The 21,650-nt window shown below is 46.0% G+C and overlaps 1 protein-coding gene across 1 annotated transcript; it reads left to right on the top strand.

Moving 5' to 3' along the window:
• Positions 1-8,506: 8,506 nt before the first annotated feature.
• On the top strand, positions 8,507-18,762 carry FUNDC1 (FUN14 domain containing 1). The gene is made up of 5 exons (XM_066599984.1): positions 8,507-8,625; positions 12,451-12,607; positions 13,791-13,866; positions 15,503-15,631; positions 18,147-18,762. Exons 1-5 carry the CDS (start codon positions 8,610-8,612, stop codon positions 18,222-18,224), a joined length of 456 nt encoding a protein of 151 aa, XP_066456081.1. The 5' UTR covers positions 8,507-8,609; the 3' UTR covers positions 18,225-18,762.
• Positions 18,763-21,650: the final 2,888 nt, after the last annotated feature.

The following is a 21,650-nucleotide window of genomic DNA, read 5'->3' as shown; positions in this document are numbered from 1 at the left end:
CTCCGCAGATACCACCACCGAGCTGGGGCCCGCAATTCTGGGGGTGGGTAGGACGTGAGCGGTCCCGGGCTCTGACTCTGTCCCAGCCTCCACTAAATTCACCCAATGTGCCGTCAGGGAGATGTAGTGGCCCTGCCCGCCTGTGCTTGTCCACGTGTCCGTAGTTAAGTGGACCGTGGCAGTAACCGCGTTGGTGAGGGTGCGCACAATGTTGCGGGAGACGTGGTCGTGCAGGGCTGGGACGGCACATCGGGAAAAGTAGTGGTGACTGGGAACTGAGTAGCGCGGGGCCGCCGCCTCCATGATACTTTTGAAGGACTCAGTTTCCACAACCCTATACGGCAGCATCTGAAGGCTGATGAATTTTGCTATGCGGACGGTTAACGTTTGAGCGTGCGGGTGCGTGGCGGCGTACTTGCGCTTGCGCTCGAACACTTGCGCAAGCGACGGCTGAACGGTGCGCTGAACTACACTGCTGGATGGGGCCGAGGACAGCGGAGATGAGGGTGTGGGTGCAGGCCATGAGGCGGTAGTGCCTGTGTCCTGAGAGGGGGGTTGCATCTCAGTGGCAGGTTGGGGCACAGGGGGAGAGGCAGGGGTGCAAACCGGAGGCGGTGAACGGCCTTCGTCCCACCTTGTGGGGTGCTTGGCCATCATATGTCTGCGCATGGTGGTGGTGGTGAGGCTGTTGGTGTTGGCTCCCCGGCTGAGCTTTGCGCAACAAAGGTTGCACACCACTGTTCGTCGGTCGTCAGGCGTCTCTGTGAAAAACTGCCAGACCTTAGAGCACCTCGGCCTCTGCAGGGTGGCATGGCGCGAGGGGGCGCTTTGGGGAACACTTGGTGGATTATTCGGTCTGGCCCTGCCTCTACCCCTGGCCCTGGCCACCGCACTGCCTCTTGCAACCTGCCCTGCTGATGCCCTTGACTCCCCCTCTGAAGACCTGTCCTCCTGAGTAAGCGTTGCACACCAGGTGGGGTCAGTCACCTCATCGTCCTGCTGCTCTTCCTCCGAATCCTCTGTGCGCTGCTCCCTTGGACTTACTGCCCTTACTACTACCTCACTGCAAGACAACTGTGTCTGATCGTCATCGTCCTCCTCACCCACAGAAAGTTGTTGAGACAGTTGGCGGAAGTCCCCAGCCTCTTCCCTCGGACCCCGGGAACTTTCGAATGGTTGGGCATCAGTGACGATAAACTCCTCTGGTGGGAGAGGAACCGCTGCTGCCCAATCTAAGCAGGGGCCCGAGAACAGTTCCTGGGAGTGTTCCCGCTCCTGAGCAGGTGTCATTGTAGTGGAGTGAGGAGGCTGGGAGGAAGGAGGAGCAGCAGACAGAGGATTCGGATTTGCAGCAGTGGACGGCGCAGAACTGCGTGTTGACGATAGGTTGCTCGAAGCACTTTCTGCCATCCAGGACAGGACCTGCTCACACTGCTCATTTTCTAATAACCGTCTCCCGCGTGGACCCATTAATTGGGCGATGAATGTGGGGACGCCAGAAACGTGCCTCTCTCCTAATCGCGCGCAGCAGTCGGCTGCGACACACCGGGATCAGGAGCTCGGCCTGTGCCCACACCCTGACTTGGCCCTCCGCGTCCTCGGCCGCGTCCACGTCCTCTAGGCCTACCCCTACCCCTCAGCATGCTGTATTACCAGTGATTTGATTTCACAGGCAGGAAATAAATTGGCGCAAGACTGCAGGCCAAATATAATTTTTTCCCTTTTTGGAAAACGAAAGGCCCCACTGCCTCTAGTGAATGAATAATCTAAGTTTAATAACTGTGCTGTGTCCCTGCTAATGTGTCACAGAACGTGAGGGTAGCAGAGTTATTATAACTCTGGCAGAGCAGGTATTTTTTTTCCCAATTAAGGAAAGCAAATGGCGAAGCCAGCAGTAAAGCGTAGCTGGGTGCGTATGATTTAGCAATGTTTTTCACGCAGCTCACACGTGTCCACCGCCCGTAAGGACGGACAGAGGCTGGACAAATAGATTTGTTTTCACTTGTTTTTCCACCAAAAGGCAGCACTGCGTATATTCAATGAACATGAGAAGTTTAATAACTGTGCTGTGTCCCTGCTAATGTGTCACAGAACGTGAGGGTAGCAGAGTTATTATAACTCTGGCAGAGCAGGTATTTTTTTTCCCAATTAAGGAAAGCAAATGGCGAAGCCAGCAGTAAAGCGTAGCTGGGTGCGTATGATTTAGCAATGTTTTTCACGCAGCTCACATGTGTCCACCGCCCGTAAGGACGGACAGAGGCTGGACAAATAGATTTGTTTTCACTTGTTTTTCCACCAAAAGGCAGCACTGCGTATATTCTATGAATAATAACTGTGTTGTGGCCCTGCCTATACAATTCTTTCCCTGCAGTATCAATGGAGGGTGGAATGCTCTGCAGAGGCGATTTTGAGAAGCCCAAAAAAAATGCAGCACAGCTAACAGCAGCCTGGACAGTACAGCACACGGATAAATATGGCCCTAGAAAGGACCGTTGAGGTTCTTGAAGGCTACAGTCACTCCTAACACTCTCCCTGCCTATGCAGCACTTCTGTCCTAATGCCAGGTGCAACGCTCTGCAGAGCCGATTTTGAGAAAAAAAAAATGCCACTACTAACAGCAGCCAACACACAGCTATCAGTGGCCCTAATAAGGACCTTTGGGGGGTCTTGAAGCCTACACTAACTACCAATTCTTTCCCTACAGCAGCTCCGGTATAAACAGCACTGTCCCTCATCTAACTCACACCGCATCTGAGGCGAGCCGCGGGAGGGGCCGACTTTTATATTAGGCGAACACCTGATCTCGCCAGCCACTCACAGCAGGGGGGTGGTATAGGGCTTAAATGTTGCAGGGGGAAGTTGTAATGCCTTCCCTGTCTTTCAATTGGCCAGAAAAGCGCGCTAACGTCTCAGGGAAGGAAGTGAAAGTAACCAGAACACCGCATGGTGTTCGTTACGAATAACGAACATCCCGAACACCCTAATATTCGCACGAATATCAAGCTCGGACGAACGCGTTCGCTCATCTCTATTATTTATCCATCGCTGTAGCTGTATGAGGGCTTATTTTTTGCGTGACGATTTGTAGTTTTCAATGGTACGAGTTAATGTACCATATAAGGTACTGAAAAACTTTTAAAAAATTCAAAGTGGAGTAAAATGAAAAAATAAACAACATTCCGCCATCTTTCGGTGCGTCTTGTTTCTACGGCGCACATACTGCAACAAAAATGACATGATAACTATATTCTATGGGTTTACTACAATACTGTATTTTCTGTCGTATAAGACAACCCCCAACTGTCGACTTATACACTGGGAATACACTGATGCCACACTGACTTAGCCAATCAGAGCATTAGCTTTCTGGAGGCGGGGCAGTCAAGCCCCGCCTCCAGAAAGCAATGCTCTGTTGGCGTGGAGGAGGGAGCGATAGCCTGCAGCAGCGCCACGGGAGGTGGGTATTGATTTTTTTTTTCTACAGCGTATTCCCGGTGTATAAGACGACTGCAGACTTTGGAGAAGATTTTCCTGGGTTAAAAAGTCGTCTTATATGCCGGAAAATACAGTAGTTTATTTTTTTCACTGTACTACTTTTAGTTTTTTTCAAAGACATTTAATTTTTTAAATTATTTTCTGCCACCATCTTCTGCGCGCAATAACGTTTTTATTTTTCCATCGACATACCGTGTTTCCTCAAAAATAAGACACTGCCTTATATTAATTTTTGCCCCAAAAGAGGCACAGGGTCTTATTTTCGGGGTAAGCTTATACCTGGCCCGCGGCATCCCGTGCCTCGCGCTGCCAGTCTATGGCGGAGGTGCAGCAGTCTGCAGTGTCCTCCACGCTGAGATATCCTCTTCTTTCTGGTGACGGGGCTTTGAGTACCCCGGCTCCAGCAAAGTGAGTGCTGTGATTGGGACGAGCACCAGCTAATCAGTGCCAGCGCTCAATGAACCAATCACAGCCAGTCAGTGATGTAATTCACTGAATGGATGTGAATGATTGAGTGCACGGTCTGATTGGCTGGTGCTCAATCCAAGCACAGCACTTGCTTTGCTGGAGGCGGAGTATTCAAAGCTTCATCAGCAGAAAGAAGAGGATATCTCTGTGCGGAGGACACAGCAGCTTGCCGCAGAGTCGGGGGCCATCGCGAGGAACTCAGATGCCGCAGGCAAGGTGAGGTTTTTTTTCCCCATGTACTTTAGCTAGGGCTAATTTTTGGGGGAGGGCTTATATTTCAAGCCTTCCCCTAAACCCGGGGTAGAGTTTACTTTTGGTGAAGGTCTTACTTTTGGGGAAAACCGGTAGTTATAAGAGGGCTCATTTTTCGCGGTACACCCTGCAGTTTACGTTGGTACCATTTTTGAATATATATGACTTTTTGATCGCTTTTTATTGCATTTTTTCTAGGAGACAGAGTGACTGAAAAAGTGCATTTCTGATGGTTTTTTTTTTTGGGATGATGTTCACCGTGCAGCGTAAATAATGCGTTACTTTGATAGATCAGACTTTTACGTAAGCGGCGATGCCAAATGTGTATTTTTCTTTTATGATTTAGATTCTTATATATATATATATATATATATATATATATATATATATATATATATATATATATATACACACTACCGTTCAAAAGTTTGGGGTCACATTGAAATGTCCTTATTTTTGAAGGAAAAGCACTGTACTTTTCAATGAAGATAACTTTAAACTAGTCCTAACTTTAAACAAATGCACTCTATACATTGCTAATGTGGTAAATGACTATTCTAGCTGCAAATGTCTGGTTTTTTGTGCAATATCTATTAAGGTGTATAGAGGCCCATTTCCAGCAACTATCACTCCAGTGTTCTAATGGTACAATGTGTTTGCTCATTGGCTCAGAAGGCTAATTGATGATTAGAAAACCCTTGTGCAATCATGTTCACACATCTGAAAACAGTCTAGCTCGTTACAGAAGCTACAAAACTGACCTTCCTGTGAGCAGATTGAGTTTCTGGAGCATCACATTTGTGGGGTCAATTAAACGCTCAAAATGGCCAGAAAAAGAGAACTTTCATCTGAAACTCGACAGTCTATTCTTGTTCTTAGAAATGAAGGCTATTCCATGCGAGAAATTGCTAAGAAATTGAAGATTTCCTACAACGGTGTGTACTACTCCCTTCAGAGGACAGCACAAACAGGCTCTAACCAGAGTAGAAAAAGAAGTGGGAGGCCGCGTTGCACAACTAAGCAAGAAGATAAGCACATTAGAGTCTCTAGTTTGAGAAACAGACGCCTCACAGGTACCCAACTGGCATCTTCATTAAATAGTACCCGCAAAACACCAGTGTCAACATCTACAGTGAAGAGGCGGCTGCGGGATTTTGGGGTTCAGGGCAGAGTGGCAAAGAAAAAGCCATATCTGAGACTGGCCAATAAAAGAAAAAGATTAAGATGGGCAAAAGAACACAGACATTGGACAGAGGAAGACTGGAAAAAAGTGTTGTGGACGGATGAATCCAAGTTTGAGGTGTTTGGATCACAAAGAAGAACGTTTGTGAGACGCAGAACAAATGAAAAGATGCTGGAAGAATGCCTGACGCCATCTGTTAAGCATGGTGGAGGTAATGTGATGGTCTGGGGTTGCTTTGGTGCTGGTAAGGTGGGAGATTTGTACAGGGTAAAAGGGATTCTGAATAAGGAAGGCTATCACTCCATTTTGCAACGCCATGCCATACCCAGTGGACAGCGCTTGATTGGAACCAATTTCATCCTACAACAGGACAATGACCCTAAACACACCTCCAAATTGTGCTAGAACTATTTACAGCAGAAGCAGGCAGCTGGTATTCTATCGGTAATGGAGTGGCCAGCGCAGTCACCAGATCTGAACCCCATTGAGCTGTTGTGGGAGCAGCTTGACCGTATGGTACGCCAGAAGTGCCCATCCAACCAATCCAACTTGTGGGAGATGCTTCTAGAAGCGTGGGGTGCAATTTCTCAAGCTTACCTCAACAAATTAACAGCTAGAATGTCAAAGGTGTGCAATGCTGTAATTGCTGCAAAAGGAGGATTCTTTGACGAAAGCAAAGTTTGATGTAAAAACAATGTTATTTCAAATACAAATCATTATTTCTAACCTTGTCAATGTCTTGACTCTATTTTCTATTCATTTCACAACGCATGGTGGTGAATAAGTGTGACTTTTCATGGAAAACACAAAATTGTTTGGGTGACCCCAAACTTTTGAACGGTAGTGTATATATATACATACACACACACACATATACTTTCTTTTTTAGTCTTCCTAGAGGACCACAACTTGTGATGCTTTGATCGCTCCTGCAGTATGATGTAATGCCATAGTATTGCATCACACTGCCATCGGGCAGGCAGTCTATCAAGCCACCCCACAGGAATGGTTTGATAGGCAGTCTGCTAAAACCGCCCTGGGGCCTCTCTAGTTGCCATGACACCTGCGCGGCTTCCCCGATCTCAATGTTTGGGGGATTTAAATGCCACTATCAAAATTGACAGCGGCATTTGAGGTGTTAATAGTGCCAATCAGCCGCACGGCTGATTACAGCTATTGCCCACGGATGTCAGTTGTAATAAACAGCTGAAGCCTGCGCTGTATGAAGAGAGGTTGCCCCGCAATCTCTCTTCATACATACCCCAACGCTGCAGGATGTAACTGTACGTCCTATAGCGGGAAGGGGTTAAAGAGCCAACCCACAGAAACCCATGGTTACATGCGTTAAAAACAGATCGCAGTCAACATCATGTGAGTGCAATCTTTTTCCTTTTTTTTTTTCTTTCTGCACCCACTGATTTGAATGTGCGGTTTTCCTCAGAATGTGCTTTTGTATTTTTATTTTTTTTTATACTCAAAATGTCCGTCAAATTAAGGCTACCTAGACACAGGTGAGTACGGTATCGCGCTCGTGAATGTGCGATTTACCCACGGATTTGAGGCATTTCTCAGGCAAAACCGCCTTGCATGGCATCTATGAAGATCCATGCGTGGGTAACCTCGCATCGCACTTGCATGCACATCGCGCAGCATGTAACGCATTACAGGTCCCATTGAAATCAAAAGGGTGCTGCGGTGTGAGGAACACGAAAAGCTAGAGCCTGCCACAATTTTTTCACACACTGCGTTGTGGGAAAACATTGCTTTTGTATAGGACGCCATTCAAAAGAGTGGGGTTCATATTTGCAAGAGATTTGTCCATCTCGCGATGCACAACTCTCACATGATTTTCTTGGTCATATGAAAGTGGTCCCAAAAAATAAGAAAATCGCTTCGTGAATATCTGCATTCAAATCAACATGTTCTATTTCAGTCCACTGTTTTCAGTCTGCAAATTGCAGATAAAAATCCTGTACGTGACGCCAGAGTGTATTCACGAGTGATTCTTCCATCCGAGTCCGAGATGGCCAGAACGTGCACAGAAAAAGAACGCATTCACTCAGCCCAACAGCTCAAGTTTGAAAGACCGCTGCGTGTCGTATTCTCGTCCGTGCGGCTGTCTGTGTTCCGAGAATCTTGGGTGCAACGTGCTATCAGCAGTGCGAATACGGCCTAAAGGCTACTATGCAGATTTGCACGCGTCTCAGTGTATTTTTGCGGAATGAACAATTCTTTTTTGCGCACGTATCAGCATATTTTACTCAACTTTTTCCGCCTGCAGGGCATGTTCATTTGCCCACGGCAAACAAGACGGACTGCTTGAAAAGACTAATTAGTTGCAGGTGTGTTAAGCTAATTTCACACGGGCGAGTGCGACATCAGTCCGTGGAACTTGTCCCAATATCGCTCTCGCCAACATGCGATGTTCCCACGGATGTGAGGCTTTTCTGTGGCCAAACCACCTTGTATCACTCAGGAAGGTAGCGATCCTCCGCCATGGCGGATCACGGAGCGTTTCCCATTGTGTTCTGAAGGAACACCCAATGATAGGGCATGCCGCGATGTTTCTCTCACACCGCAATCCGGGAGAAAATGTATCACCAGTGTATCACGCATCTCCTCGCATATTACGCCTCACCCTTGACTTTTAGAAGGACCATGAGCGCGCAAATGTGCAGAGACGTAGAGCATGCTGCGTTTTGGTTTGGCCAAAACATGCGTGCAAAATACTGAAATGTTAATGAACGCACTGAAAACACTGCGCTCTATTCCCTGCGTATTGCGCGGGTGAATACAGCCATGCGATGGCGCCCTAACGGTGATACGTGTAATCGCGGTCCGTGAGGTTGATGTGCACAACAATTTCCGCCATTAAAAGCCGAGCAGCTTCAATGTCTCTTATTATAAGTGTATGGGGTGTAACAGCCGCTATAGTGTGGCCCCTTCCTCACAGCCTCCTGCCCTTGTAGGGCAGAAGATGCCACGTACATGCGCGCTGCTCTCCCCGGACTCCTCCCCGAGTCCCAGGGAACAAAGCTCTCCACAGCGCCGCGCTACTTCCTTCATTCCGACCTGCGTCACACTTATCGCTACTGCGCATGTCCGCACTGAAAACTGCGGGAGGAGTTTACTGCGGAAGTATGGGTGACGTAACGGAGCCCGGTACGTGCGCGACGTGATTACGTCACCTACCAAAATATCAAGAACCATCATGGCTGCCCGGAGAGGTGAGAGAGAAGTGGGTTATGTGACTGGCGGCGACTTCGTGCTGCCTTATAGTTATGACTCCATGTACTCTTGTTCTTAGTTATGACGAGCACAGGTGATAATGCAGCCCTGTGAGTGTGTGGTGGGCGCAGCATGTCGTCCCCTGCCTGGTGGGCTGGAGGGTGATATGTTATGACATCAGTGAGGCTCAGCTGGGTGTGTGCTGCATCCTTACAGTGTCTGCCACTGTTTCCTGGTCACATGACCAGAGCGAATAGCGCGCAGCCCTTCGGGGCATGTTCATACGATGCAGATTATAATAGATCTGTGTGGGTGACCAGCCCCAACAGTGACTAGCCCCCACTGGGCGGACCCCATTGACTATAATGGGGTCTGTCTGCTTTCTGTCCAGTTGCCTGACTTTTGGCCAAAAAACCCCAAAACCCATGCAGCGCTTTTTCCTCCAGTACCTTTAGTTGCGTCTATGAAGGAACATCCGGCCGAAGGATCTAACCCAGGTGTGAAACCGGCCTAACGACCTGCAATGGATCCGCACGTGGATTTCGCCCTCGCGAATGGCTAAAATTCACATGTGGAGTTTCGGATTTCCTGTGATCTGCGTTTAGTGATGTCACTTTATTATTCCATTTCGAAATCCGTGTTGTGAACGCGGCGATGTGAATTCCGGTTTATACGACAGCGCAGGGGTTTTGGAGTGCACGTCATAGTCTGCTGTGTGATTGGACCTTTACCGATCATCTGCAGCTGATGTTCGTACGGCGTGGGCAGCGCTCACACCTGCGCCACGGGCACTTCAGGGTGTACAGTTTTGGAGGAGAGAATATGAAATGAAAATAGGGGGAAAATAACCCAGAAAGTAAACCGGCTTCCGTTTGCTTCCATTCCATCAGTTGTTTGTGGGTGAAGAAATAACGCTGCAGACTGCGCTAATTTCCCATTAGAAAAAAAAAATTTGAATCCATACAAAAGCAAGCTGAAGCCTTTCCGGATGTTCTCTGTTTTTTTTTTTTTTAAAAGCCCATTAAAAATAAATTGGGGGGAGGGGAGAGGTGAAATGGAAACTCAGCGGCCGTATCTGGCAATAGAATAACAGAAATGTTTCCTCTTAAAGGGGTTGTCCCGCGCCGAAACGGGATTTTTTTTTATTCAATAGGCCCCCCGTTCGGCGCGAGACAAACCCGATGCATGTGTTTAAAAAAAAAAAACGTTTAGTACTTACCCGAATCCCCGCGCTGCAGCGACTTCTTCCTTACCTTACTAAGATGGCCGCCAGGATCTTCACCCACGATGCACCGCGGGTCTTCTCCCATGGTGCACCGTGGGCTCTATGCGGTCCATTGCCGATTCCAGCCTCCTGATTGGCTGGAACTGGCACACGTGACGGGGCGGAGCTACGAGGAGCAGCTCTCTGGCACGAGCGGCCCCATTCAGAAGGGAGAAGACCGGACTGCGCAAGCGCGTCTAATCGGGAGATTAGACGCTGAAATTAGACGGCACCATGGAGACGGGGACGCTAGCAACGGAACAGGTAAGTGAATAACTTCTGTATGGCTCATAATTAATGCACAATGTACATTACAAAGTGCATTAATATGGCCATACAGAAGTACTGAACCCCACTTGCTGCCGCGAGACAACCCCTTTAATTTCAATGGAAACAAATCACAGCGCACTCGTGTATCGCATGGTGTGCAATGTATTTAAGGTCCCATTGAAATGGATAGGTGATGCGTTCTAAGGCCTCATGTCCACGAGGAAAATCAGGCCCGCTACGGATTCTACATGGAGAATCCGTAGCGGGTCCCTCCTGCCCCGCGGACATGAGGGCTTAAAATAAGAATTAACTTACCTGCAGCGGACCGGGGAGATCTTCTCTTCTTCACGGCCGTGATCTTCTTTCTTCGGCCGTCGAATGTACTCGGCACGCCGCCGTGCACATCCGCCCGGCCGAAGAAAGAGGATCCGGCCGTGAAGAAGAGAAGAACTGCCCGGTCCGCTGCGGGTAAGTTATTCTTATTTTAGGTCTCCCACGGATCCGGACGGCTTCCATAGGCTTCAATAGAAGCCTACAGGAGCCGTCCAACGGGAGACCCGCACGAAAATGGAGCATGTCACGTTTTTTTCATGCTCCATTTTTTAAAAATTCCCTTTTATTGACCATCCGCGGATATTTATCTACCCGCGGGTGGTCAATGCATCCCTATGGGATGCGGATTCGCATGCGGGTGATCCGCTGCGGATTTTAAATCCTATTTTGCCTGTGGACATGAGGCCTAAGGAACGCGAAAAATACAACATTTCTTTTCTTCATAGCGTTTCGGTGAGTGAAAACATCGCTCAGGTGTATGACTATTCAAAAGAATAGAGTTCCTATTTGGACGAGTTTTGTGAGTCTCGCAACGCACAAAACTCGGGCGAGACCGACCTTTTATAGTTTTGTGGGGAGAAAATTAAATATTCAACCTGTTCAGCTCATTTTGCTCTAAAACCTGACGCCGACAGATCAACTGCATTTTCAATGTGTTGGCCGGGCTCACACAAGTGCGTTGTCATCGTGCGTGCAACTTTGCAATGCCAACAGCACATTGATTCCTATTGGGCCACTTGCCTATGTGGTGGGTTTTCGCAGCATGTCCTGTGTTGGCACATGTTATGCGTGCATTGTACACCTGCTCGTGCGTGAGAGGCACGCATGCTGCGTGCAGCAACCGTGTTTCCCTGATAAGCCTTACCCTGATTTTCAGAGGGGAACTTGAAATATAAGCCCTCCCCCAAAAATACGCCCTAGCTACACTACATGAAAAAAAAAATACTCGCCTTGTGGGCGGCGTCCCGATCCCTCTCGCTGCTCTCCAGGCGCTGCGTCAGTCTTCCATGTCGTCCTCGGGGGCGACAGAGCATTCTCTTCCTGATAACGTGGGTTGAATCCCCTGCCTATAGCAACAGAATGCTGTGATTGGCTGAGGCTGTGGTCCTGAGCCAATCACAGCTATTTAATGATGTCATTCACTGAATGGCTGTGATTGGCTTATTAAGCGCCGGCTGTGATTGGCTGAGGCTGCGGTCCTGAGCCAATCACAGCATTTTCTTGCTGGAAGTGGGGTATTCAATCCACTCTACCAGGAAGCGAATGCTCTTTTGGTGCTGAGGACGACACGGAAGATTGCCGGCGTGGCTGGAAAGCAGCGAGTGGGACCAGGACTCCTCCTGCGAGGTGAGTTATAAGACACCCCCAAAAAATAAGACACTGTGCCTCTTTTGGAGCAAATATTAATGTAAAGCAGTGTCTTATTTTCGAGGAAACACTGTATTTACAGCCGAGTGAACTCGGCCTAATCCTGAGGTCAGGAAGAGAAGTTGTATAAACTGCTGATGACCAGGACACTTTGTAGCAAAGCAACATATTTCAACTTGAGGCCAATAATATCAACTTTCCTTACAGCATGGAGAGGTGTCAGTGTCTCCAAGCTGTAGTTGTCACTTTGTCACCTTCCCCAATTGATTACCTTGATTGAGATTAGGGCTGTTAGTATTGCTGAATAGAAGCAAAATGAGACTTGTAAAGCATCACGCGCTGCCAGTTGTACTCCTGTCTGATGGCCACATGGATGGCTCGTTACCGACAGACCATGTAGTTGCTGCCTTACAAGTGCTGCTGATGTACTCCTAGTTATTCATAGAGGCAGTGACAAAAGTATCCGTCCATCAAGTATACCTTCCATCCTCTATAGAAGAATACTAGCTGCTTTGTTCACCGCTGCAATGTTAAATGAGCTGACCTGCATTACAGTTAATATAAAGTGTGTTATGTTGTCCTTTTAAAGATCCCAGCAGTGATGATGAATCCTATGAAGTACTGGACATAACAGAATATGCCAGACGTCACCATTGGTGGAGTCGAGTTTTTGGACGGAATTCTGGACCCTTGACGGAAAAGTATTCTGTAGCAACACAGATTGTCATGGGTGGAGTGACCGGCTGGTAAGATATGTTATGCTCTGCACTCACAAAACTTCTTCATCATTAAGGGCTTTAAGACCTCTTTCACTCGGGCTACAAAATGATCGCTACAAAACGCATGTATGTGAAGCCCATGGTTTCCAATGGGTTCTTTCACATAAGAGATGTTTTGTAGCCTGAAAGAACTCATTGGAAACCATGAGCTTCACATACATGCCTTTTGTAGCGATTATTTTGTAGCCCGTGTGAAGAGGCCTAAAGGGGTTGTACCACAAGTGCAAGTTATCGTCTATCCATAGGGTAGGAGATAACTTGTTGATTGGTGGGGGTCTCACCAATCTCAAGTCTTGTGTCCCCCGTCGTCCTCACTGCTGGGCTACTGCCTCCACCACAGTAAGGACGTGTATGTCTTCATGTAAGGCCTCCCTCACACAGGCGTTTCAGCAGTGTTCTCATGCATTTTTTACAACATTTTGTCTGCGTTTTCAGCACAGCTGAAACTGCAGACAAGGAAGCTGAAAAGAAAAATCAATACTCACCTAGCTGATGCCATCCGGGTCCCTGCCGCTGTTCTCTGGAGCTCCCGGCGCTTGTCATTGTCGACAGAGGATCTATTGCTAGTGACGGGGTTTGAAGGCCCCACCTCCAGCAACTGATTGCTCTGATTGGCTGAGCCCGTTGAGTGTCAGCAGAGTCAGCCAATCACAGCCAGCGCTGGATGCACCAATCTCAGCTATTCATTTCATTTAGATTGCTCTGATTGGCGGAGCTGGGTCTAATACGTTGACTTGCATAGCAGGGTACTGGTGAGTGACTGAACTGCTTATATATCACTATTGACTGCAGCATGTAAAAGGGTAAAGTGTTACTGTTCTCTGCTCCCGGCCATTGGAGCAGGATTCCAGCTGCAGTAGACAGCCGAGCTTTGGCTTTTCCCGGTGTAGGATTTCTGTTCCAGCCTTAGTAGGCCATTGTATAAACACTCGCATGTACTTGTGACCACTATGGTTCCACATCTAGTCAGTTGCAGACTGAGAATAGAATGGTGTGCAACTAAATTTTAGCCCATAACCTCACAGACAAAAACTAATGCAAGCGTGTACAGTACTTAATAAATCTAGCTTTCATTATTTTACGTTGATCTAACAGTTCCGTAGCAGTGCTTGCCGGATTGATTGATCACTTGTACTTTCCATATTTTCAGGTGTGCTGGGTTTTTGTTCCAGAAAGTTGGGAAGCTGGCAGCGACCGCCGTGGGTGGTGGCTTCCTTCTGCTTCAGGTAATACAGTAATGTTCAGTGTGTGAATGCCCAGACAAGGCATCCATTGCTTTCCAGCAACATCTGATTATAAATCATATTTCACAATACTACCAGTAAATTTTAACTATATCAATAAGACACGTAGAGAACGATTGTAGTTGGAGGTAATATGACAGATGCTTCCAGGCAAAAGTGAACATCTGCCTGAGCAACAGAGTTCCATCAGTTAGAGGTTTGAACCACTCAGTTGCTGTTACCAGCTGGCTCCCAAAACCTCTCATCAGTGATCGAAATGCCACTCAGAAAAGACAGTAGTGAAAGTCATAAAACCTGGACTACGGAGCAAGTGAAGAAGGTCATTTGGTTGGATGAGTCGACCTTTACACTGTTTCCATCTTCTGGTTGAATTTATGTCTGAAGAATGCCATACCAAGTTCTGACAGCAAAAGGTTTCCCTACAGCATATTAGTCAGGGTGTTTCTTTTTTGTTTTTTGTGTGTGTGTGTGTGTGTGTGTGTGTGTGTGTTTGTTTGGTATTTTTGTCCACCTCCTGTACATGTGAAATCTTTTTTTTCCTCCAGTCCAGGCTTACACATAGCAGCTTGAAACTTTTTACTAGCGAAAATTAGAGCTTGACATCTGTCTATTGTACGTTCATCTCCTTGTCATCCAAATCGGCCTTTGGCTAAAGAAAAGCATATCAATAACTTCACCGAAACTGTGATATAAGGTTAATAGTCTCAATGACACAAACCCAGTAAAGTACAAGGGGAGGACAGGAAGGGGTTGAAAGAAATCTACTAGCAGGATAGAATCTGTTTACGGAGATCACCTATATTGCTTTTAAACAAATAGCTGGGGTGCTGTTGCACCTTAGCTTGGCAGGAGAGGCAAAGAACAGACAAGGTGGCTACATCTATGGCACTTTTGCAGAAAGCAGTGTGATGTGGCCACAATTTGTTCTCAGCCAGTCAGGAGCCTCTGATTTGCATATGGTGCGCAGTTGCTACCGTTGGGCTAATGGGAGTTTGACACAAAACTTGTATGTTTAAGAGCAATTTAGTGATGCCCTTAAGGTGCTCATACACCTTGGCTGTCAACCAAACACTGGTCCCCAACTCAACCATATCTTTGCACTCTTGGCTCACCAATTGAGGTGCAGCTTAACAAAGGTAAGGAGGAAATGTGCAGCAAAAATGCAGTCCTAAGCTCTAGCTCACGACCTGAAGGTTGCGGGTTCAATCGCCGCTTGGTTCAGGCTGCCAGCTCAAGGTTGACTCACCCTTCCATCCTTCCAAGCTCAGTAAAATGAGTACCCAGATTGCTGGGAGGTAAAAGATAACTAGGGAAGGCAACTGCAAACCACCCTGCAAAAACAGTCTGCCAAGAAAACGTCCCAATGTGATGTCACCGTAACCGCCAGTCATGACTCGGTGCTTGCACTAGCGGACTTTATCTTGCCTCAACCAATGTTGAAATCAAACACAATCCTTCTTTCCCAACTCCTCCTCTCCACAGAGAGATATACACTTGAGATAGTTGGCCGTCCAATCTCTAATGTATATGGGTAACGTTCATTAGAGGGATGTATCTTGGTGAAGAGAGACAGCTGCATTAATATTTATTAATTTAATTTCATATTTTCTCTTCCTAGATTGCGAGTCATGGGGGTTATATACAAATAGATTGGAAGCGAGTTGAAAAGGATGTAAACAAGGCAAAGAGAAAGATAAAGAAACAGGCAAATAAGTCTGTGCCAGAAATTAATAATTTAATTGAGGAGGTAAGAAAATGTCTATAGAGAATAAACTTTGTGTATTTAGCTTTACAGCTTGTTGTGTATTTGCTCTTCAGCTGCAGGCTCCAAACTGACACCTTGCTGTCAGTTGTGTCTGTAAAGGCCCATTTACACGTAACAATTATTGCTTAAAGGGGTTGTCCCGCGGCAGCAAGTGGGTCTATACACTTCTGTATGGCCATATTAATGCACTTTGTAATGTACATTGTGCATTAGTTATGAGCCATACAGAAGTTATCAAAAGTTTTATACTTACCTGCTCCGTTGCTGGCGTCCTCGTCTCCATGGTGCCGACTAATTTTCGGCCTCCGATGGCCAAATTAGCCGCGCTTGCGCAGTCCGGGTCTTCTGCTCTCTTCAATGCAGCCGCTCGTGCAGAATGCCGGCTCCGTGTAGCTCCGCCCCGTCACGTGGCGATTCCAGCCAATCAGGAGGCTGGAATCGGCAATGGACCGCACAGAAGAGCTGCGGTCCACGGAGGGAGCAGACCCCGGTGGCCATCTTCAGCAGGTGAGTATGAAGACGCCGGACCGCCGGGATTCAGGTAAGCACTCTCCGGTTTGTTTTTTTAACCCCTGCATCGGGGTTGTCTCGCGCCGAACGGGGGGGGGGGTTAAAAAAAAAAAAAAAAAACCCGTTTCAGCGCGGGACAACCCCTTTTAAATGTCATTTAAACAAACAAATTTGAGCGATAATCAGTGCAAACGCAAAAAAAGTCAGTGAAAAAAAACTATCGCTGGATAGCTGGCTTCTCGTTCTAGTCTAAATGCTCTGCACGAGCGCTGACTACCTTCTCGATTTACATCAATGCTTGTGCAGTTGTTTAAACGACTGTTGGCCCATGTAAAAGGACCATTAAGAAAGTTGCATTGTTTATAAATTGCTACTAAGGAGCAACTGGTAATACTAAATGGTTTCCAGCCGACTTTTAGCATGGCCGGACTAATGCCTCATTTACATGGGAAGGGCTGTTGTGTAAACGATGCCCAGCAGCTCGTCACAGTGAGGCTTGCTTCTATGCTGTAAAGGGCCATTTAAATGGGACGATTATCGCGCAAAAATCATTCAAACTAACAAATGCGCAATAATCGTCATGTCTGCAAAACATTGTTTACTTTTCTTCTGTTGCTCACTTTGAACCAGCATGAAAATCATCGCAGGATCGCTGACTTCTTGCTGCGTGCAAACGCTCCCTACTCAGCGCTGATCTGCCTGTCCTAATGCTCTGCACAAGCGCTAACAGCTTAGCAGTGACGTCAGCACTCGTGCGGTCATTTAGCCGACAGTCGTTCCATGTTAATGAAACATTACAAAGGAGCGAGTATCACTGGCATCGCTCAGAGCGCTGTTAGAATGGAAGTGGAGCGTGCCGGGAAGCGTTCTCCCCTCCACCTGCCACCTTTCCCAGTAAGAAGACAGTCATTCAAAAGTGAACAACTGCTGTTTATACTGAACGGCGCGTTGTTCTGTTTTCTGCATGTAGAAACTGGCTGAACAACTCTTGATCAGTCGCTGCATGCATTTACAGGCGACAATTATCGCTCAAATCAGAACAATAATCGTCACTTAGAAATGGGCCATTACTCTTTAAAATGGCTGAATATGGATATACATGTATAACATTATACATTTATGACATAAGTGTCCACCTCTGATGCTGTCTACAGTGATATGTTACAGCAATGATTACCGGCCATGGTCATTTCTATAGGGACTGGTGCTAAGCTATATCAACTCCAGAATGGCAAATTTGTAAATTTCTATGATCTTACTATAATGGCGTTGTGACAGTCAGTCACTGTGTGCTGCTATGGCTCATCCATTGTGATACCATGCACTAGAGATGATGCCAGTTTGGACAGCTCCTCTTAAAGGGGTTGTCTCGCGAAAGCAAGTGGGGTTAAGTACTTCTGTATGGCCATATTATGTATGGCCGATTCCAGCCAATCAGGAGGCTGGAATCGGCACATGTGACGGGGGCGGAGCTACGTGATGACGCGTAGAAGGGGGCGGAGACAGAATGCCGCTCGTGCCGGACCGAACAGATGGGAGAAGACCCTTCTGCGCAAGCGCGTCTAATCGGGAGATTAGACGCTGAAATTAGACGGAGCCATGGAGACGGGGACGCCAGCGCAGGGAAGGTAAGTGAATAACTTCTGTATGGCTCATATTTAATGCACGATGTATATTAGAAAGTACATTAATATGGCCATACAGAAGTACTTAACCCCACTTGCTTTCGCGAGACAACCCCTTTAATTCACTGGTAAACTGGCCAGATGCATAGCAGATTGTTTTTCTTTTACCCATTCAAACCAATTTGTGTAACCTAAAAAATCACCTCTGAACAGTATTCTACAAGTTACTTGTGATGTACTCGTCCAATAATCTGTACAAATGGAGGACACTTATTTTTGAGGAATATTTTTAAAATTCATTAAATGCCTTTTTCAATCTTAATTGGTTTTAATGATTTCCCTTCTGTTTTCTTATCTTGCAGTCACAAGATTTTATCAAGCAGAACATTGTAGTGTCCGGGGGGTTTATTGGCGGATTCTTACTGGGCCTTGCGTCTTAGGAAGTCACAAAGAGGCGGACAATGAGAAGTGTTACATAAAACTGAACACCGTGTGGAAGTGAATGGAAAATGCCCGTCTAACAAAGATGCCTTGTTCTGTTTCTCTGTAGGATGGTTTTCTTATAAATGCTTACCTACACGGAGTGCTTGCAAAGAGCTCATGGCGTAGTCTGCACAAACCTCTCCATACTGAACTTTGTATACGTTCTGCCAGAACATTATTGCATCGCTGTTCATCTACTGACATTAGTTCATTTCATGAGCAGTTTTCTTTTGAGATTATGTCATGACACTCTTCATGATGGGTCTAAAAAGTTTGTTAGCGATCATCAATGCTTTTTTTTTATATATATATATATTTAATGGTGTGTGTAACTTTTTTTTTTCTTGACTAGTGCCAAAACTATGTATGTAATTGGCAAACAGAGCCCAGTTGGTGAATGTAACTCTTACAGAAAAAAAATATGAAGTTATACTGTGCAATAGATTACTATCAAGAATTAGGAGTGGCAGAAATAAAACTGAAACCTACCATTTAGCTTTGTTTTTCTTAGATTTTGACTATTTTTTTATAAGGCTCCTTATACAATAAGTATAAGTAATGATCATTCCCCTCCTTGCTAAAATGCAGATGTGGCGGTGACCATAATCAAAATTTGCATGGAAATTCAATTTAGAATGTAAAGTTTTCTCTTTCCCACAAATGAATGGTGACCCATATCAAAACATTGTAGTAGTAAGGCCTCTTTTCCATGGCGCACGTGGATATTTCATGCGAATTTCTGCAGCAGAGGTACTGTGGGTCATCTTAAAATTGTTTTTTTTTTCTTGTGGGAGATCGCAGATTTTTTCCTCTCAAATGTACGTGGATGCACTACGGATCACCCGCACGGAAAAAATCCGCAACCTTACCTCCCAGCCTTTTCCCTCCACCTCCCTAATTGCTTCTAACATTCAAATCTGCATCGGATCCACAAGTACATTTAAATGTATTTGCAGATGCACTGCCGATCCTAAGCTCCCATAGAGATAAATGGAGCCAGATCCATTTATTAAATACCTACACTATAGTAATGCAAGTATCTCAGATGTATTGTTTGCTAAATACAATGTCCTAATCTTTTTGTTTACAGCAGTTTCATGAACCTGCCCCCTTATGTCCAGATTCACACCGGACCATTTGGTATAGATTTTACTACGTCTTTTGTAGCCACTTGATTTGGCTTAGAAAGAAGGAAGAAAAGCACAAACTGATGCTCTCATACATTGCCGTGCTTGTGAATGATATATGGATAGGCTCTGTTTCCAAATTTCTTGTGGATTTCACCTTCTCTATTGTGTGAGGTGAGATCCTCATGTTAATACTACATGCAACTATACTGCAAATTTTTAAAGGGTCTCTGGTATACTTTTCATTTTTTTAGGGTTCTCTCTTGTCTGCAGAAGCTGCCATGTGTGACTCTGTTTGCTGAGCCACACCAACTTCTCAAGAAGTGGCAGGAGCTGCATAAAAATGAGAAGTATTGTAATGTTTTGCACACATGGCTTTTTTTTTTCACCATCAGGATATTGGTGAAAATACATTGCTAAATTCCCTTCTATGATAGGACCTACATCAGAAAGTAAATGGCGGAAGTCTGTGACCCAGAAAACGGCATATAATATGTTATGAGTGCCAAGAGCTGACTGCATGTTCATGGAACAATGTTCAATTTACCCTAAGGCCACTTTCACACGGGCGACAAAATCGCAATACGACAGCGCTGCAAAACGCATGTATGTGAAGCCCATGCTTTCTAATAGGTTCCTTCACATTAGCGATGTTTTGTAGCCTGCAACATTGCGACACAGAAAGAAAATTAGCAGAGTGCTGAATATTGCCGCGATTTGCTATGTTTTGTAGTCCATGCTTCCCTATGAAGCCTTCCGCGGTTTTCCTGTGGTGTGATGCAATTTTTACTATAGGAAATCCTACTATTTCCCCTAAAATAAGCCCTAGCTGCATAAAAAAACTAACACGCTGTCTGCTCCACCACACTTCTCCTCCATCAGAGAGTTCAAAATTCCCAGCTTCAGGAAGTGTTGTCTTGAGGCTAATGAACTTGAGCGATAACTGTTCAGTGTAAATGCATAAAAATAGTTTGCTACTCGTTTACTATTTTGTTATCACTGACTTTCAGTTAGCATAAAGAACATCGATGGATCACAGTCGTAAATGGTGAGAAGCCCATGATCCAGTCATGAAGTCTTTTTATCTAAACAGTCTGCGCGACCGATAATGACCTTAGCAGTCATTTAAACCAGGGGTCCCCAACTCCAGTCCTCAGGGACCACCAACAAGTCATGTTTTTAGGATATCCTATAGTAAGAACACCTGTGGCAATGTCTAAGGCACCGACAATAATTGCATCACCTGTGCAACCCTGAGGAAATCCTGAAAACATGACCTGTTGGGGGTCCCTGAGGACGGGAGTTGGGGAACACTGATTTAAAGGACTGGTTTTCCCTCTAAATAGGGCATTAACAAGTGGGATCAATTGTCTAAAGTGCAAATGTGCTAAGCAGTTGGCTAGTGCATTTGTTATGGACATTTTTACTGTTACTCATGGGGCACTATGGGAATGAGCCACTTTTTTTTTTTGTAATCGACGGCTACGGTACCATTGCAGCCATTAGGATTAAGCTTAGCGCAGATCCCTGTGCCTTAAACCTACAGGTGCTGCTATCAATACAGACAGCGCATCTAGGGGATTTGGAGAGGGGCTTTCTCCACCGCATCAGCACCTCTACAATCGGCCCAATCAACAATGCCACAATTGCTGTTTTTGTTCACATTTTGCAAAAACAGCATAAAAAGAGATTTATAGAAAATCAGCACCCCAAAATAGTACCAATGAACATGACAACTCATTCCACAAAAAACAAACCCTCACACAGCGCGGTAGATAAGAAAAATAAAAAGGTATGTCTCTCTGAATACAATGATGGAAGAAAAATAATACATGAATTTGGTATTGTGTTACGTTGTGCTCCTGGGACCTGTAGTTCTCTGGGTTTCCAGGTGCACAGTACCACAGGTGTGGGATGATTGAGCTGGCTGGGTGTGTATTGCTACAGTCAGCCAATCACCACCGATCTGCTTGTAAATACCAGCCGCTCTTGCTAGAGGGTTCTGGTCATTTATCGTTCTTTCCTCTTGTGACCCTCGTATTTGGAGTCATGCATGTTTTACTTGGTGTTGCTGCATGCATGAGGTTCTGGGTAGGATTCCCTTGTCTATTAGTGTGAAGAGTGTCCTGTTCTCCTTGTATGCCATTTACCATCTACAGTGAGTTAGACCCCTAGGTGCCAGCATGGAGTCGTCCCTATTGGGACAATAATTGGGATAATAAGTTATCTTAGAGTAGAGACTCGCGAGACAACGAG

Source organism: Eleutherodactylus coqui, chromosome 4 (assembly GCF_035609145.1).
Source record: "Eleutherodactylus coqui strain aEleCoq1 chromosome 4, aEleCoq1.hap1, whole genome shotgun sequence".
NCBI classification, from domain to species: Eukaryota; Metazoa; Chordata; class Amphibia; order Anura; family Eleutherodactylidae; genus Eleutherodactylus; species Eleutherodactylus coqui.
This window is presented reverse-complemented; position numbering and strand designations above follow the sequence as displayed.

Coding starts and splice junctions, on each gene's coding strand:
- FUNDC1 (XM_066599984.1), top strand. Junction 12,608..13,790: donor ATGGGTGGAGTGACCGGCTG/GTAAGATATGTT, acceptor CCATATTTTCAG/GTGTGCTGGGTTTTTGTTCC. Junction 13,867..15,502: donor GTGGCTTCCTTCTGCTTCAG/GTAATACAGTAA, acceptor TTCTCTTCCTAG/ATTGCGAGTCATGGGGGTTA.